Below are 17,401 nucleotides of genomic sequence, written 5' to 3' on the forward strand. Positions count from 1 at the left end.
TCATGGTTTTGCATAACTAGTTTCAAAGCATCATCCACTTACTTCCCAGTGACTTTGATGCCTGAAAATTCCCTCTGTTTGAATCTGGAAAATATGATGCAAGCAGTGCAGCCTGGCAGGCTCAGCAGAAAATGATCAAGTGATACTGACAAGAATTGTTTTTGTAATGCTGCAGACTGACATCCAGGATAAGAGGATGCAGAAAAGGAGAAGCGGGCCAAACCAGCCAGTGGTCTCACACGGAGGGCTTAGGAGGGAGCCTCAGTAAACAGTTGTTCCTGTCTCCCACCCTGGAGCCCCCACCTCCCCTCCTCTTTCTTTGGGATGTGTTTGATATGCTGGTCATGTCTGTGGGATCCTGTGTGTTTTTCCATCGTGCAGAATGGCTTGGTGGACCTAGACCTATCTCTCACATTATTCTGCTATGTGGCCCAGAGCCATTGAGTCACTGCCCCGGCCTTCCTTCCTGTCTCAGCTCAGGGCAGAGCCTCCAGTGCAGGATGGGAGATAAACCTGCTAATCGCTGGGCCCAGCGCCTGCAGGACGATAAGTCCGACGCTTTCTGCATTCTAACATGTGGCAGCAAGTGAAGTTTAAATGTCCCAATGACGTGTGTCTATCAGCTGTGTGTCTATCAGCTGTGTGTCTATCAGCTGTGCTTCTGGTGAACACGTCTCCACCACTTTGAGCTCATGACATTCACAAGAATGTACAGTGTATCCAGCAAAGATGTTCTCCATGTTTTTACAGTAATCAAACAATAATAATAATAATCAAGTAATCAAGTAGACTGAGGTAGGATTTTTTTAAATGAATAAATATGCAGGTTTGATGGAGTAGTGCTGTATCTGACTCTTTTCAGTTCAGTAATGGGGTTAAGCAAGGTGGGATATTATCTCTGTTCTTGTTTAACTTGTATATGGATGACTTGTCTGGGCAGTAAAATGCATGTAAGAATGCTTGTGTTTTTGGCTGCACACTGACTCTATCTGTACATTTTCAGAATGTGTAAATTGATAGTGACAATGTTTTCATCTGATTGTTGTTGTTTTTAATGTATATAAATATCTATTTTATTCTCTATCTTTTAGCTTTTGTGGGCAGTGGAAATAAAGTGAACTTAGATTGAAAAAAAATAAACAAAATGTTCACAATTAAAGCAATCAAGGAATTTTTTAAACACAGTAATCACACACAGTTCTCCAATTATTGTCTCAATCAGCCACGTTTACGTCCAGTTAAATATGCACATTTCCCCTTCCTGTACCAAGGAACAAGTGTCCCAGTTTCCCTGAGCACACCATTTACTGTATATTAAAGATCTGGAAGGAAAGGATGAACTGGCCTCCCTGATATTTGGTTCAACTAAGGAAAAAACAACCAGTTGCGTTGTACAAACATTCTTTTCTGCGGAGAGGAGATGTTTCAATGGAGAACATTTTGACATCTAACATCTGCCTCCTTTGCATTTCAGCACATGGTAGCCTGAAGTCACACTTTGGTGTGGTTTGATTCCTTAATAAACAGGCTGTGGTGGTGCCACAGCTTTGGCCACGTTCACAGTGACTGAAACTATCACTTCTGACGTGAGCTGTGTGATGTTTTGAGCATATCTACCACCTCTATTGCCATTCGTCTGTCAGTCAGTTTAGTTTTAGTATTTTGAAGCATCTCTTTCATCATGTACTTTGGTTTAGTTTGTAATCTATCACGTTATATCATACTGTATACCCAGTTTTCTGCCCCCATTTCAGTTCAACTAATTGAATATTTTGAAATCTTCTGCAATTGTTCTATTCTGCAAAGAGAAATGAAATTGTTACATTTTATTTATTTGTTACAGGCCAGTGAGCAGAAGGGACTGAGGAAGATCTTACTCCACTCATTCATAGGAGGTCAAACTGATAGCACTGACATAGGCCGACTTCGATAGACTGAAGCTTTAATATTAGTCCCCAACAGGGGACTAAAGGGAACAAATGGAACAAATTACAATTCTCTGTAACAGCAAGCTATTTAGCAACACTCAGGAAGATGGTCCACTTTACGCTGTTATCATCAACACGTTAGAAACTGTGACTTTCCACAGTGAGACCACGCCACCCTCACTGATGTCTGGCGGCACTGGACCACCCCACTTCCGCTCTCCACACACGCATTTGTTTTTGGAGCCGGAGCTCTGTTGGCTTTGGTCAGTCTTGAGGTGTGGGCTCTGCCATTCTGACCTTTTCTCATCCGTTGTGACCTCCTGACCTCTGGAGTGTCTGTGTCTGACTGTAGCTTGCCGTAGCAACCGCACCCCCCACCCCACCTCCTGCCATGAACTCCCAAACTCAAGCAACAGAGTGTCTGGAGGCAGAGCAGCTGAGGATTTGAATAGATCTGGTCTGATGTCTAGACTTCTTGGAAGTCTGGTCTGGGGGGCTATACTGTACAGCACAGCAGCAGGAAGCAGAGATACAGCAGCGACTAAATATAGTGTTCAGGGGCAGAGACAGCGTCTTTTATCTGCTCATTTAATTATTTATTTGACAGCTCCATCCAAGTTGGACTCCTTGGTCATGGGTCATCAGTCTCAGTTGATCTGTCTGGGAGGTAAAAACCAGTCCTGACTCCACTGTCTGCTTCTATATCATCATGTTGATCTCCTTTGTTTGAATCATTTTCCTCCAGCTGCATTCTTTATGCAACAGAAAATCTTACACCAAGCTCTGCCTAATTGGAGAAATTTGAGCTGCTGTGTGGCTGAGGTTGACTTGCAGTGAGAACAGATCTGTGTGGTGCTGTTGCTCATATTTATAGACTGCATGAATCTTTGTAATTACCCCATTGCCATGGCTGTGTCTGTGAATCAGCTCTCTCCAGCCCAGTGGCCAGCAAGCCGCTGAAACAGGAATGCTAAATACATAGGACCAGAATGTGCATATGCCATTATAGGGCAAACCTCAGATTTGGCTGCAATTCCGTTGTAGTCCACATGTGTATTTCCTGCTCCAGACAAAGTCATTTGCATGACAGTGAGAAAAGGCTTGACTGATCTGCTTGTATCAAAAAATGGAATCATACATAAACAGGAATAATCATTCACATTGTTGATATGTTACCTAAAAATATCACACACATTTTTCAAATCAAGCTGAAAATAACACTTCTTTCCACATTGCTGATTTTCTTCAAGTAATGTTCAATTCTTTGAATGCAACTGGCTCATTTGCATTTACAATCACCAAACCCCTGTGTTAATTAACAGCAGCAATTTAAAAAATCTTGTCTGTGAGTATGCTTGTGTGAATTATCACAACAGTCCAATCAACACATTTCATGTGTTCTTCTATCACCCAACAAATACACAAAGAGCTGTGCATTGTTATAGAAGTAACACTGACTCTCCAGTGGCAGCATTCAAATAATAATCATTTGATTTCTTTGGTAACACTTTATTATTTCAGATATTCTGTCTTGTTTTTTTCTTGTCTTGTCTTCAGCTCTTCTTTTCCCCCCTGACACTTTACAGTAAAATAGGAAATGTATATTTCTCTTACTAGCTGAGATGTAAAGACAGGAAGGCCCATATGATGTAATTGTCCAAATAAGGGGCAGTACAGAGGGTGGAGAGGGCTCTTCCTCTACATGATGTCATGTCCATGCATCAGTTTGCTGACGATAAGGAAAAGTGCAACTTCACATCCACAGTTCTGGTTTGACTTCTCTTATCACTCCGTCCATGCACGGCGTGGATAAGCTGTCTGTTCTGGTGCAGTAAATATGTGTGGTGTACATGAGCCATTTTCTGGTTATTAATGATATCATGACAACATTCTGATTGAGGACTGCTCCCATATTGTATGTATCAGCATGTTCTTGCGTGTGATTGCGTCAGAAGCACGGCTGTTTTCACGACTAAAATGCCCCCCATCCCTGCGTAAACACTGACTGCATCCGCTCTCCCCCTGGCTTCTGGCTCCCTCATTGATCGGCCTGGACAATTTATTAGCCATTGTGACAGTTTCCTGTACAGCCAGGGTCGACAGGGGAAACGGAGAGGTATGCAGATAAAGTCCTCAGAAACATGGTGCACAATACCTATTGTGTTTTAATTGCAGGTTGAACTGTTACCTCGAGAATGTTTTCCAAATACCTTTTAGTGTGTGTGTGTGCTTGCTTGTTATTCCACATACATGTCCTGCTGCAAAATCTATTCCCTCAGCTTACTGAGTTGTCACAAAACTTCTGGAAAATGACAAGCTTAAGGCTGAAATGGTAAAAAAAAAAAAAAAAAAGGAAATACCATTGAATTCCACAATAAAGCAATGAAACCTTTAACAATGGCTTAGCGTCCTTGAACTGCAGCTTTCATCCATCTGTAAATGCTAAGTTCAGTCAACAGTTTCAACACTTTAATAGGAAATATTTGGTCAGAAATGTCAGCAAATAAATTCTAGTAAAGCCAAGTTGTCCTTCTGTGCAGCAGTTATTAAAAGTAACCAATAATATGGTGACAGTGCAGCCCAATTATTGCATGAGCTTGTACCTGAGAGTGACAAGGGCAATGAGGGCATGCAATGACACGCAGCTGTTAGGATTTGCCTGAGGGCGTTAGACAGCGCTGCAGCGGCAGTCTGAACGGTTTAGAATTTGACTGACAAGCGGCGGTCATACTAGGGTATGTAAATATGTCCAGTTTGTCTGGTCTGTGTTGGTCTTTGACAAGAGCAGCCAAGCTTAAGATGATGAATGTTAACAGCTACCATGTTCCATGAACTCAGCAGAGGTCACAGACTCACACTCACAGTTTAGGGTTCAGCAAATATCAAAAGTAAACACTCAAACGGTGTGCAAGTGTCAGAGGTAGACACTCACATGGTTGGTTTAACACGGTAACACATCACACAGACAACTGCAGGAGGCATCTGTGTCAGTTTTATTTATGAGGAGATCCTCTAACATATGAGAGAATGAGTGATGTAGGGTTCATGCTTGTGCAAAAGACCAAAACCGCTGGATTTCAGTCTGTGCTGTGCTCATGTTACATTCCTGTCACCTTCACCCTTTAATATCACACCTGCCTTTACCATGCAATATGAAAACTGATAATACTTGAAAGGAAAATGAAAGGCCTACTCTTAAAAAAAGAAGAAAAAAAATCAATGTATGGACTAATACCTGTGAAATGTAATTCCTTACTGGATATGAGGTGGTGTTAAAATATATGTTTGAGATCTGTTTGCATATTGTAGAAACACATGTATGGGACTGGGCAACATATTGATTTTGAGGTTGTTGACTCATGCTGTATTTTGTTTTGAAGAATATGGTTGCTCATAGTAATTACATTTTATCTCTCCTGTGTTTATGACTTAAGAACAGGTGGAAAAAAGGTTTTGGAGGGTGACTTTTTTCAGTCGTGTTTGTTGGTGTAATACTCATTTCGGCCACAAGAGGCTGAAGTGCACCGCTACCCCATGTTCTTAAATAGGACTAAAAGCATTGGTGCGATGCACTTCAGCCTCTTGTGGCCGACTACAACTCTTTTTTTTTCACCTGGCAAAACTTTCCCCTCACCTGTTTCACAGATGAAAACAAAAATTTAAGGAACTTAAAGATTATCCTGGCAAAACTTTTTTGTTCACCTGTTCTTCATAAACACAGGAGAGAAAACTATTTAGATTTAGCATTTCTTTTTTCTCACTTGCCTCTTAAGGCTTCCGTAGATGGGCGTCCACACATCAATAACATAAATAATGGAAACATTATCTATGGGGGAAAAAACACAAAATGTGAATTAAGTCAATAATTTTATGGAATTCTATGGAATGAAACATATAAGCTATAGATTTATTTTTCCCACCCCAGAGGGTGAGATATGCATGATATGATGTGTAGTATGTGTAGGTATGTATATATGTACATGCTTGAGTGCATATACAGTATATCTGTGTATATATATATATTTTCTCTTTCTTCTCCTTTTGTTTCTTTAAGTGTTTTTCCTATTGTCTGCCCAGAATAAAAGGCAAAATCCATAAAAATCTTAGTTCTAAAAAACTAAAAGACTAACTCTAACATTGCTGATGAATTACTTAAGTCATATCATTACAGGAAGATCAATAGATGCAACAGCACTGCCCAAGACACAGAGGGATGTTACTGTAAAGACCATTACTGTAAATCTGCAGGTTCTGTACATGCTGCCCTGCCGATGTTTTGGGCAGTTCTACTGGAGGTCCCAGTGAACATCTGGCAAATCCATTGTACCTCACTAATGGAAGACAACTGGGAGCCTAATGACTGCATTTTTACAGTAATGCAGCTGCGTCATCTAGTGGACACATTAAAAACAACTAAGAGAAAATAGACATTTATTATTTATTTACAACGGGTAAAATAAGTATTGAACACGTCACCATTTTTAGAATATATTTCTAAAGGTGCTATTGACATGAAATTTTCACCAGATGTTGGTAACAACTAATGAAATCCACACATGCAAAGAAATCTAACTTTAGATGTCCATAAATTAAGTTATGTGTAATAATGTTAAATGACACAGGGAAAAAGTATTGAACACATGAAGAAAGGGAGGTGCAAAAAGGCATGGAAAGCCAAGACAGTCAGTAATTAGAAAGCAATGCTGCCCCTTGTCAGTGCAAATTAATATCAGCTGATTCAGTCCCAACTAATGGCCTATAAAAAGGTGTCACAGAAGAAACATCCCATGATGGGTAAAAGCAAAGAGCGTGCTCAAGACCTTCGCAACCTTATTGTTGCAAAACATACTGACGGCATTGGTTACAGAAGGATTTCAAAACTTCTGAATGTTCCAGTGAGCTCTGTTGGGGCCATAATCCGGAAGTGGAAAGAACATCGTTTCACCATAAACACGACCAGGTGCTCCTGGTCTCCCAAGATTTCTGACAGAGGAGTGAAAAGAATTATCAGAAGAGTTGTTCAAGAGCCAAGGACCACTTAGCAGGTACAACTGTTTCAAAGAAAACGATAAGTAATGCACTCAGCCGCCATGGCCTGTATGCACACTCACAACGCAAGACTCCATTACATGTTGAAGCTTGTTTAAAGCTTGCTGCACAACATTTGGGCAAGCCTATGACATACTGGGAGAATATAATCTGGTCAGAGGAGACCAAAGTTGAACTCTTTGGATGTCATAATACACACCATGTTTGGAGGAGAAATGGCACTGCACATCACCTCCAAAACACCACACAAACAGTGAAGTTTGGAGGTGGAAACATCATGGTGTAGGGCTGTTTCTCAGCATACGGTACTGGCAAACTTCATATAATTGAAGGAAGGATGAATGGAAAAATGTACAGAGACGTTCTTGATTCAAAATCTGCTGCCCTCTACCAGGATGATGAAGATGAAACAAAGGTGGACATTTCAGCAGGACAATGATCCCAAACACACAGCTGAGGAAACTCGCAACTGGTTTCAGAGAAAGAAAATAAAGCTGCTAGAATGGCCCGGCCAATCACCTGACTTGAATCCAATTTGAAAATCTATGGAAAGAAGTAAAGATCAGAGTTCATAGAAGAGGCCCACGGAACCTTCAAGATTTGAAGACTGTTTGTGTGGAAGAATGGGCCAAAATCACACTTCAGCAATGCATGCAACACACAGGAGGCGTCTTGAAGCCGTCATTACCAACAAAAGCTTTTGTACATAGTATTAAATGAATTTCAGTGAGCGTGTTCAATACTTTTTCCCTGTGTCATTTAACATTATTATACAAAACTTAATTTATGGACATCTATCAACATCTAGTGAAAATTTCATGTCAATAGCACCTTTTTAGAAATGTATTTACTGAGAAAATGGTGATGTGTTCAATACTTATTTTACCCGCTGTATGTGTTGAATAGAAACAATCCTTACATTTTCTTGCAGTGCATGGACAACAGACAGTGAGTCAGAGTTTTGACTGAAGTAGGTAGTGAAAGCAGAATTAAGAGATTGATTTCCAGTAGCTGTTACAGAGAGTAGAGAATGGAAACCCTTCATCTTTAACTCTATTATGTGCATTTGTTGTGGCCCAGCCTGAGGGCCCCTCTGGTCCTCATTAGGAGGCAGCAGCTGCATGCTGGCTGGGACACTCATAGATGGAGAGGTTAATCTGATGATCGTCAGTGTCGATACTTGAGCAAATTCAGCTTATTCTGCCTAGAGTTTATGAACTAGACTGAGCTGGAGAAGGGGGGACTTGGGGGACCCTCCGTACACAGGAGTGTAGATGGTTGTCAGCAAAATTCAGGAGAATCATTATGAAAAGGAAAAACAAGTGGATGATAGTTCAATCATTTTGAAATTCTGGTGTCAGCAAAGCAATTCTCTTGGAGCTGGGCCATCACTTGCAGAAAGCTTAACACTCGAACTGCCAGGAGTCGCTGTATACCTAAAACCACCAACGGGTAAAATTGACCTGCCATTAGAATGCACTGATTTTGTGATTATTTCTGCTACGCGTTGCTCAAACACACTTTGCGCAGACATTCAGCATTTGGGTGTGCATTTCAGAATGTTTTACTGTGGCTCTTTTGATGCCATCCACTCCGTGCTGTTGTAGTAAAATTTTAAACAGTCTGAATTTAAATGCAGCATACAATTTAGGAAAAACTATTGACCACTGCAGTGTTTTAACAGCTCTACATGATGATGAATAATAATCTATGGTGTTCTTCCTGCTTGTTTGTTTCGGACTGGCGTGCATCCAAACAATTATGCATCCAAAAATATTTATTGAAAAGAAACAATTCGTATCAATTCCAATATTCAAAGTAGATTTTTACCCAACGACAAACTCTATAATGACCACTTTTGCTAAACATTAGGCCCGAAAACTCCTACTCTCCCCAGGTCAAAAACACATAATGAGGGAGCCTCACAACACCGAAAGGGACCGCAAAAAACACCTGTGTCAGAGGGAAAGACTACTTTAGACCATTTCATAAATGTTTATAGGCTACATTTGATAATATTAGTATAATAGTTGAGCCTCATTCGCTGCCAGATGATGAACCGTCAATCAACCCAGGACTCCTTTTCTTCTTTTGGAAGAGTTTCTGGTATTGCTTGTTACTGTACATTAATGTATTCAGCAAAAACAGCTGGTTGTACTGTAATATAGTTTAAAACTAAATGAAAACTTCTCTTTATGAATTAACCTCTTACCAGAACATTTTGATTGTTGAGGGGCTGATTACATTAGCCAGTGACATCAAAGTAAAAAAAAAAAACAACAACAACAAATGAACTAAAATATCTACTTCAAAACGTCTAGGCTAAATGTCTAGGTAACTGGCTAAGGATAGAGAGAGAGAGAGAGAGAGAGAGAGAGAGAGAGAGAGAGAGAGAGAGAGAGAGAGATGTTGGAAGGAAGGGAATGCTGAGTAACATTTTTGGTTGCAAATGTATTAAAATGTAAAATTTCCATTCAGAAAATATAAGCATTTATTTTTCAAGGATACTGCACAGCACATCTGAATGGGAGGTAATAATACTGTAACAGGTAGGCAAAGAAGTTCAAGTTTATTTTTCACTTTTCTTTTTCCTTTATTCTCCTGTGGGAGAGAGGTTTCGGTATGCTGTACAGATTGTAAAGCCATTTGAGGCACATTTGTGATTTGTGATTTTGGGCTATACAAATAAAATTGACTTGACTTCAGATGTAGAACATGACAACAAGGATCTTATCAGGGCAGCTCCAACATCATGTTGTTCACACCAGTAGTTTTTAACTTCACTTCAAACATTTACAGATAAATTAATTGCATGGTTGCTTTTGTACAGCTTTACTAATTTTTCTTGTTGTTCAGTTCCATGGAGGGCTCAGATGCAGGACCCTGCTGTGGTGGGGGATCTTCTGGTAACACACACACACACACACACACACACACACAAACATGTTTGAAACATTTTAATTTAAAGTAGAATGACATGGAAACTAAGTGACAGGTATGCACACACACACTAGCAGTGGTGGAATGTAACTAAGTACATTTAGTCAAGTACTGTACTTAAGTACATTTTTGAGGTACTTGTACTTTACTTGAGTATTTCCATGTTATGCTACTTTATACTTCTACTCCACTACAATTTGGAAGCCAAGATACTTCTTACACCACTACATTTATTTGACAACATTAGTTACTTTGCATATTCAGATTCAGATTATGGATTAAGCTACCTGACAGTATATAAAGTAGTTGAAATAGCCTCATCTTTACCAGCTGCAATATCGGTGATGCTTACACATTAATGCATCAATAATTATAATCTAGTGATGTAATATATATTATTCTGAAACGGGCCATTCTGCACAATGAGTACTTTTACTTTTTGTACTTTAAGTTGTAACAGAGTATTTCTACACAGTGGTATTGCTACTTTTACTTAAGTAAAAGATCTGAGTACTGCTTCCACCACTGCACACTAGTTGGTGCAGGATCAGAGGAGTTCATGTCAGCTCATGCTAAGAGGGAACCAGCTCCTACCTGCTAAGGTGATCCAACTAAGGCCCTGTTTACACTCATTAACATGCTTCCTGGGTGATCCAATCACAAGTGGACAGCTCTAAGTACAGCCGTACTAAGTGCATTGAGATCAGACCACATTCGGAGGTGGTCTGGCCACATTCTTTTAGCAGTGTGTACGCGAATGTGTCCTGGGCCACATTGAAAGACCGCCTACTCAACTGACATTCTCTGCAAGCAGAAGTCCGTACTCATTCACGCAATAACAGCGTCATATTAAAGTGCGAATCAACAAGAAGAAGCCACAACAACTGGCAAAATGGATTCTGGTGGATGGAGTAAGTTGCCCTGTTGGTGCAGCTGCCTAACACACCAATTAATAATCCAACAGAATGGAGAGAATGAGGTCAACTCATATCCAAACTAGAAAGACAATGTAGTCTTTATTAAGTTGGGCCCACCCCTGCGTCTTAGTTGCTAGACATACTAGCCTGCCAGTGTGTTATTGGGGCAGATTTTGTGCATATAAGGAGAATTTGTTCTTAACTGCATAAAGAGGTGTGCTATCTTGTTGTAAGTGAGTTGAATAGAGGACTATTGTTCAGGAAAGGCTGGACACTCCAGCATGTCTATGACACTGACATTAACAAACAAACACAATGGTGAGGACTTAATAATGCGCCAGTGTGTCATTCACACAAAAATCCTGCACAGAAATACGGAATTTAACATTCTCAGAAAATGATTTTAGCATGTTACCAAAGCTCAAAGGAACAGTAGAATTTGCAGTTGTTCACTTTGAGCCATGGTTGGACTGTATCACCATTCAGTTTTGGTGTTTTGTTGTTCACAAGAGAATGAAAGGACAGCAACTATTTATTTACAGTACCTTCAACCAATTGCATAGCTGACTTCCTGTCTTCAGTAATGTAGAGGGCAGTCATGAGGAAAAACAGTCCACCCACGACCCCGACAAATGGGCAGACCAGGAGGCTGTACTTCAGACTGGGGAAGCTCCAATCACGAGTTTCAGATTTAGATTTGATTATGGCATCAGAGATCTACTGGTACAAGTGTGAAGACAGCATTAATCCTCAGTGATACACAGAAAAAGTGCTTTACTCAAGCTTGCAGAGCTACTATTGATGAAACAGTACAGTTAAAAGGAAGCTGACTTCTCACCGCTCCTACTAGGTACGGACTCCCAGCGTCACCTAGGAGATGACCGAAAGTAATCTGGAGAGCCTCAGCTGTGGACCTTCTGGTTGGTATAACAACATACTGAAGTAAAAAGTAACACAAAACAACGGGTTGGCTTCAAGTTTCAGCAGCCTGTTTCATATTTTTATTTTCCACATGCACCATTCAAACTCACCAGCAGTATATCAGCCAGGACAGCCCAGTTCAGTGATATCAGTACTTCACCTAAGAAAATGAATACCTGAAATGAAGTATATAAACATTTAAGACACCCAGCAAGCAACTGATCAATTGATAAATAAATATCTCTATAATAATGTCTCTTGCCCTAAACTTTTGGACATTTTTACATATTCTTTATGAGCTTGCTCATTTTGTTGGAGCTATAATGGCTATACTGAGTGACGTACCCAGGTACCATGGCTGCACTGTCATATGAAACATCAGTTTTTTTCTTGTGCATCATGTTATCCACATTACCTCTAGCTCATTTGGACATGTTAGGTGAAACTTTAGAACTTTAGAATTTAAAATCAAATTCAGTAGATTTGAGAAAAATCCTTCTGAAAAACGGAAGGAAAACTTTCACTTTGAGGTCGTTGTTTAGGTCTAGTGCTTCGTGTTGACACCATTAATTACTGACCCTACAGCTCTGCTGGAAGAAATTCAAAAAGTCTACAACTGTGTTGTTTCTTCACCGCAGGTACGAGCAATTCAGACTTTTTCAAGTACAAGTTTTGTCCTAGACAAATATTTGTCTCTTACATAAGTGGCGGGAATGCTTGCTGATGCGACAAAGATGGCGATAAAGAGGCAGGGGGCCGATCCCAGCAGGCCTACTGCGCAGATGAGTGGGTCCGCATTTGGCACCTTGTCCCTAAACCATCTAGATAAAACAGTGCCAAGACACCCTCCCAGAATGCCCGTCACCACAGTCACACCTCCAAAGATATAACTGTATAGGCAGAGGCAGACAGCATTGTTAAAACTCTGTTGCGCTTTTGAAGGAAATTAAATATATGAAGGGTGATGCAGGTCAAAGGTCATGCTGCACCTGTCTGTGGGGTCGCAGGGCTCTTTGATGCACGCCGGTCGGAGTCCCTGAGTGACCTGAGCTCTGGATAGAAAAGTAGGCGTCCAGAAAGCCAGGGCTCCGGTGAGAAAGGCCGTAGCCGTCACTCCCAATGATGACCACACATAACTTTTACTAGAGTCAGAGTGACAAAACAAGATTAGCAAATATTAATCACAAATCTCTATGAACGTTAGGGACTAATGCAAAGTATTACAGTATTAATTAGAGCCTGACCAATACATCTGTCTGGCCAATTTATCGACTGAGGTTATTGCAGTACAGAAATGCCAAAAATATGTTTGAGATGATTTAGAAATAGTGACATCATTACATAGCTTGTCCACCAGAGAGCACTGACAGTTTATTTTTCAGTTGTAAATGTCTTGCGCAGTACACTGTTCTTTAATAGCCATATTAAAGGGATACTTATCAAAAAAATGTGTTTCTGTTATGTGTTCATGGAAAGAAATGAATATCGGCTAATATATCGTTATCAGATTTTTTATACGCTCAATCAATATCTGTATTGGCCTCAAAACTCCAGTATCGGCCAGGCTACAGTATTAATCCAGTATTAGTTTCCATGTCCTACTTTTTCAGAAGATACTTGACGTCCTCCAGGTAAGAGCTCTGCGCTGTAACTCCCTCTCCGTGGGTTTCCGCAGCACCCCTGGGTGGGTTAGGGCATAAGAAGACCAGCAAGACAAGTCCCACTGCACCCAAGATGGGAGTGATCTGACAACACCGAAAAAACCCCGATATCTATCACTCTATATCTGTCAGTGCTCAGCTAATCTACATATACTGATAATGAAAATGTTCTCACCCTGAGAGCCCAGCGCCAGTCCCCTGTGAAAGTAGCAATCCCTGCCCCTGTTATGTATCCAAGACCACTGAAAACACAGAGAATGGTGAAACCATTTGAGTGACCAGTTGAGTCATAATGACATAAACAAGCTTAGCAATATGGTAGACGTGTCCTTGTTCATCTTTCTCATTTGATTTTCCAGCAGCATTGTTTGTAAATGAAATGCTGTTCAGTTGACCCTCAAATCTTAAATGCTGGAGTTTCCCACAAGCAGGGAATGCACCATTCACAAGACGTGTCAGAACAATCCATGCTTAGACTGAGCCTAGACTGAGTTGGTTTCTAACCTTCCGACAGGGATAAAGATGTAGAAGACACAGATCATGACACTCCGCTGAGCCCCAGTAAAGAGGTCAGCGATGATGGTGGGAGCAATGGTGGAGTAGCTGGCCTCTCCTATCCCAACCATGGCTCGCAACAGCATCAGAAGCCAGAATAACTGAAGAGATCAAGACAAGATTCAGACCCAAATACCACAAGGATCCTCTCACAGTTTCACATGCGCCATTCTTACAGCCAAGAACAGCACAATTATTCAAATATACACATTTATTTCCAGAAGAAACTGCAGAATACCATGGTATTTCTCTATTGTACTTCATGTTGAGGTCCATGTTGTACACTAAACAAATAAAACAAAGTTTGACAGTAATTTTGTGGACTCATGTAATGTCAATCAAATGATAGAGGAAGAAAGACTAATTACAAGCAGCGGGAGGTGGCATCTTATGATCTGTTACTTAGTTTTTCTTGTTTCTTGCAAAGTGTATGTGAACACATCCATTTTGTCACTTACCGACTCAGTGACAAAAGAGCTGCCAGCTGCAGTCACAAGCCACACACTCAAACCACCAATCATGATGTACTTCCGGTTGTAGCGGTCCCCAAGATAACCAAAGAGGGGGGCCAAAAGTAAGAAACTGCAGATGAAGACTGCAAGTAAATTAATAAGAATTAATTCATTTTTTCTAATGTGACACGTTGACTTTACTTGAAGAAATCCCACTTGTGAAACTTTTCTAAATAAAAGACCTACCAGAACATGGACTATAGGTATCAAAGCATGGATCTCTGACTAATTTAAAACCGAAAAGTGCCATACACTTGTGTGTGTGAGTGTCGAATTTTATATTTCTGTCTTGAAATAACCAACAGTGTTCTGCAATTCACTTGCAGCACATGTTGCACAAGTTCATCTCAAGTAATGCAGGGTAAGATGGGGACCTTCAAAACATGTGGTAAGAGTTTTAAACATGAATCTCTCAAAGAGACGGTGTGTGAGTGTGTCTGTCAAGGAGATGCATCATACCTGTTTGTAGAAGTGCAGCTGTACTGTCACTTACAACAAAGAATTTCTGAATGTCGGTAAGGACACCTATATGACAATAAAAACAATTCATGTGTAAACCCACCAGAGGGAAACAGTAAATGTTGTTTGTTGATGGGCAGCGTTGTCATGCCTACACAAGAGATCATCTAACCTGCTATTGTGTACCGTTCCATGTAGTTGAGCAAGTTGATGTAGCAAAGCACAGCTACAGCTATATAGGCGCGTCTAGGTGGTGTGGCTGGTTTGTCGTCCACTGCGTTTGGTGTAAGTGATGAAAGGCTGTTTACAAAAGAGCCGTAATGTAGACCAGAGCTGGAGCTCAGACTCCATCGAGGTATCGGCCTGTCCTGGGGGGATGTCACTGATGCCTTTGGCTCCATAGCGAGCAGCTCTTTCTTCACCGGGAAATGTATGACCTAGTTTTAGAGAAATAATTTGCCCTCTGCACTCTCACCAAAGATGATAATGTCTGATTACATCACAGAACAACAAGTGACTGTCTCTATCCAGCTGTGCATTTATCAACCTAATGGTGAGAAGTGTAACACATTTCTTTTGAAGTCTTGTGCCTCACAAGTTTGGGAAAATCAGTTAATGCAGTTTGTAGAAACACTTTAGAAATAGTCCTTATGACACAAAAGGCAATTACACAACGGTGTAAGAACAAATTGTTGTAAAGAAAGTATGTCAACATGACAGAGAAAGGAGAAGGAAGATTTTCAGCTATCTTACAGTTCTTACAACACCACAAAACAGCTTTGTAACCAAGCCATAGACGGTTTTTGGGTGATTATATGTTTGAGAAAAATAGGCAAGACGATGCATACAGTCCTGACAAATATTGTCAAGTTAAAAACTACAGTATAAAAGCATGCTTTGATCAGATCATAAAGTAACAAGATAAGAAATGTAAAAGACATAATAATAAAAAGTAAATAGAAGCATTTTAGTGGGTCACTTCAAATGTGGTGTGTTTTTTTGCATGTTGGCTGCAGAAAAGCCCGAATGCATTCTGCCCTGGTTCGAGAGTCAGTGCAGTGACAACAATGAGACTATTGTGCATAAAATCTTTTCTCTAAACAACAAAGTTTTGGCTAACCTAAGACCTGGCTCTTTTTTATCAAACACACTGACACTGATACAGTAGTTGTTGTATTCATTTCACACAGGTATAACCCTTCAGCAATTAACCATCTCTATAAATTAAAATTTAGATAAAAACTGGACCCACGTACGTGTTGATGATGCCTTGTTTATGCTATTTTCTCAGGTCATTCCATATTTGCAGTTGTCAGAGGATGGTGTGGCTCCTGGTGTGTCTCTGAGGCTTGAAGAAGCTAACAGAGGCCTCAGCTCTAACATGCCTCGAGAGATATTAAGTTAGCAAAGGGACCAGCCCACTCTGGGTTGGTCATATGCTTTCACACAGATCTTCACTGTGATGCAATGCTATAAACAAGCCAGACATCATTAAACAATAAAACTATGATGTTGAAAAATATTCTGATTCATTGATAACTTTATACACAGCTTTATACACACAACTCACATAACAGAAGGACAAAAGGGCTGAGATAGCACATGTGGGTGTCAGGTGGTAAGCTATAAATGAATGTGCTATGACTTTCACAAGTGGTTACAGTTCTGTCGTTGTTTATGTATTTGGATTTTGAAAGAGAGATCTTGCCTGATACATGTCTGTCTGTCCAAATTGTTGGCGAATTGGGGAACAGATAATTAAAAGGTGGTACTGCCCATCACCCAAAATAACTTGGGATTTTTACTTTAAAAGTCTAACAAACACGTGCCCTAAAATACATTTGAATATTTCTATAGGATGGGAAATTTGAATTGGGGGATCGCCTCGGAGAACCAAGAAAACTGCTACTTTATTATTGTTTTTCCTTATGTCTCAGCGAAACAGTGGTCTGAAACCCACACAGCTGTTTAATTGGTGGCATGTCGTGACTGCTCTGGTAATTTATGGTCTGTTTGATATTACATTTCCTTGTATAAAAATAGTGTAAGCATTAATCTGCTATATGAAAGATTTCCACCAACATGTATTTAGGCACACTAACCTTATTCAGACACCCCCCCATCCCCCACCCCTCATGTGCGGTTATCACTAGATGAAAATTTGAGATTGCACTCTATCGATCGACTTCCTCATTAACTTTTAATGTATGTGAGAACATATGGTAAACTGGTCAGGATGTGAGATAATTTCTCACCTTTAGATGAAGAAGTAACCAGTGATATTAGTGTTAAATGAGAACACAGCAGTCAGCAGCAGTTAATATCATACTGTATCTCATACTACAAGATATGAAGAGAATAATGTGTGGGCCTAAAAACCTACACTTTCCTAAACAAATTGTGTGTATCACATGACACTTGCATTTGTATATGGTTTTATTTATTTTATTTTCTGCTTT

The 17,401-nt window shown here is 40.2% G+C and overlaps 1 protein-coding gene across 6 annotated transcripts; it reads right to left on the reverse strand.

Annotated features, from left to right (window-relative positions):
* Positions 1-9,527: 9,527 nt before the first annotated feature.
* spns3 (spinster homolog 3 (Drosophila)) lies at positions 9,528-16,398 on the reverse strand. 6 transcript variants are annotated; one of them, XM_044223413.1, is made up of 13 exons: positions 16,199-16,393; positions 15,115-15,405; positions 14,943-15,008; positions 14,430-14,566; positions 13,921-14,072; positions 13,592-13,658; positions 13,358-13,500; positions 12,745-12,897; positions 12,456-12,645; positions 11,866-11,931; positions 11,673-11,771; positions 11,380-11,551; positions 9,528-9,880 (listed from the first exon to the last, which is right to left on the reverse strand). In XM_044223413.1, exons 2-13 carry the CDS (start codon positions 15,341-15,343, stop codon positions 9,813-9,815), a joined length of 1,542 nt encoding a protein of 513 aa, XP_044079348.1. In that variant the 5' UTR covers positions 15,344-15,405; positions 16,199-16,393; the 3' UTR covers positions 9,528-9,812. The 6 variants fall into 6 exon arrangements, with proteins under 6 accessions (XP_044079348.1, XP_044079350.1, XP_044079347.1 ...); XM_044223415.1 differs by having other exon boundaries at positions 9,528-9,877; positions 16,199-16,392; XM_044223412.1 differs by having other exon boundaries at positions 15,115-15,379; positions 16,199-16,389.
* Positions 16,399-17,401: the final 1,003 nt, after the last annotated feature.

This window comes from Siniperca chuatsi, linkage group LG14, assembly GCF_020085105.1.
Source record: "Siniperca chuatsi isolate FFG_IHB_CAS linkage group LG14, ASM2008510v1, whole genome shotgun sequence".
Lineage (NCBI taxonomy): Eukaryota > Metazoa > Chordata > Actinopteri > Centrarchiformes > Sinipercidae > Siniperca > Siniperca chuatsi.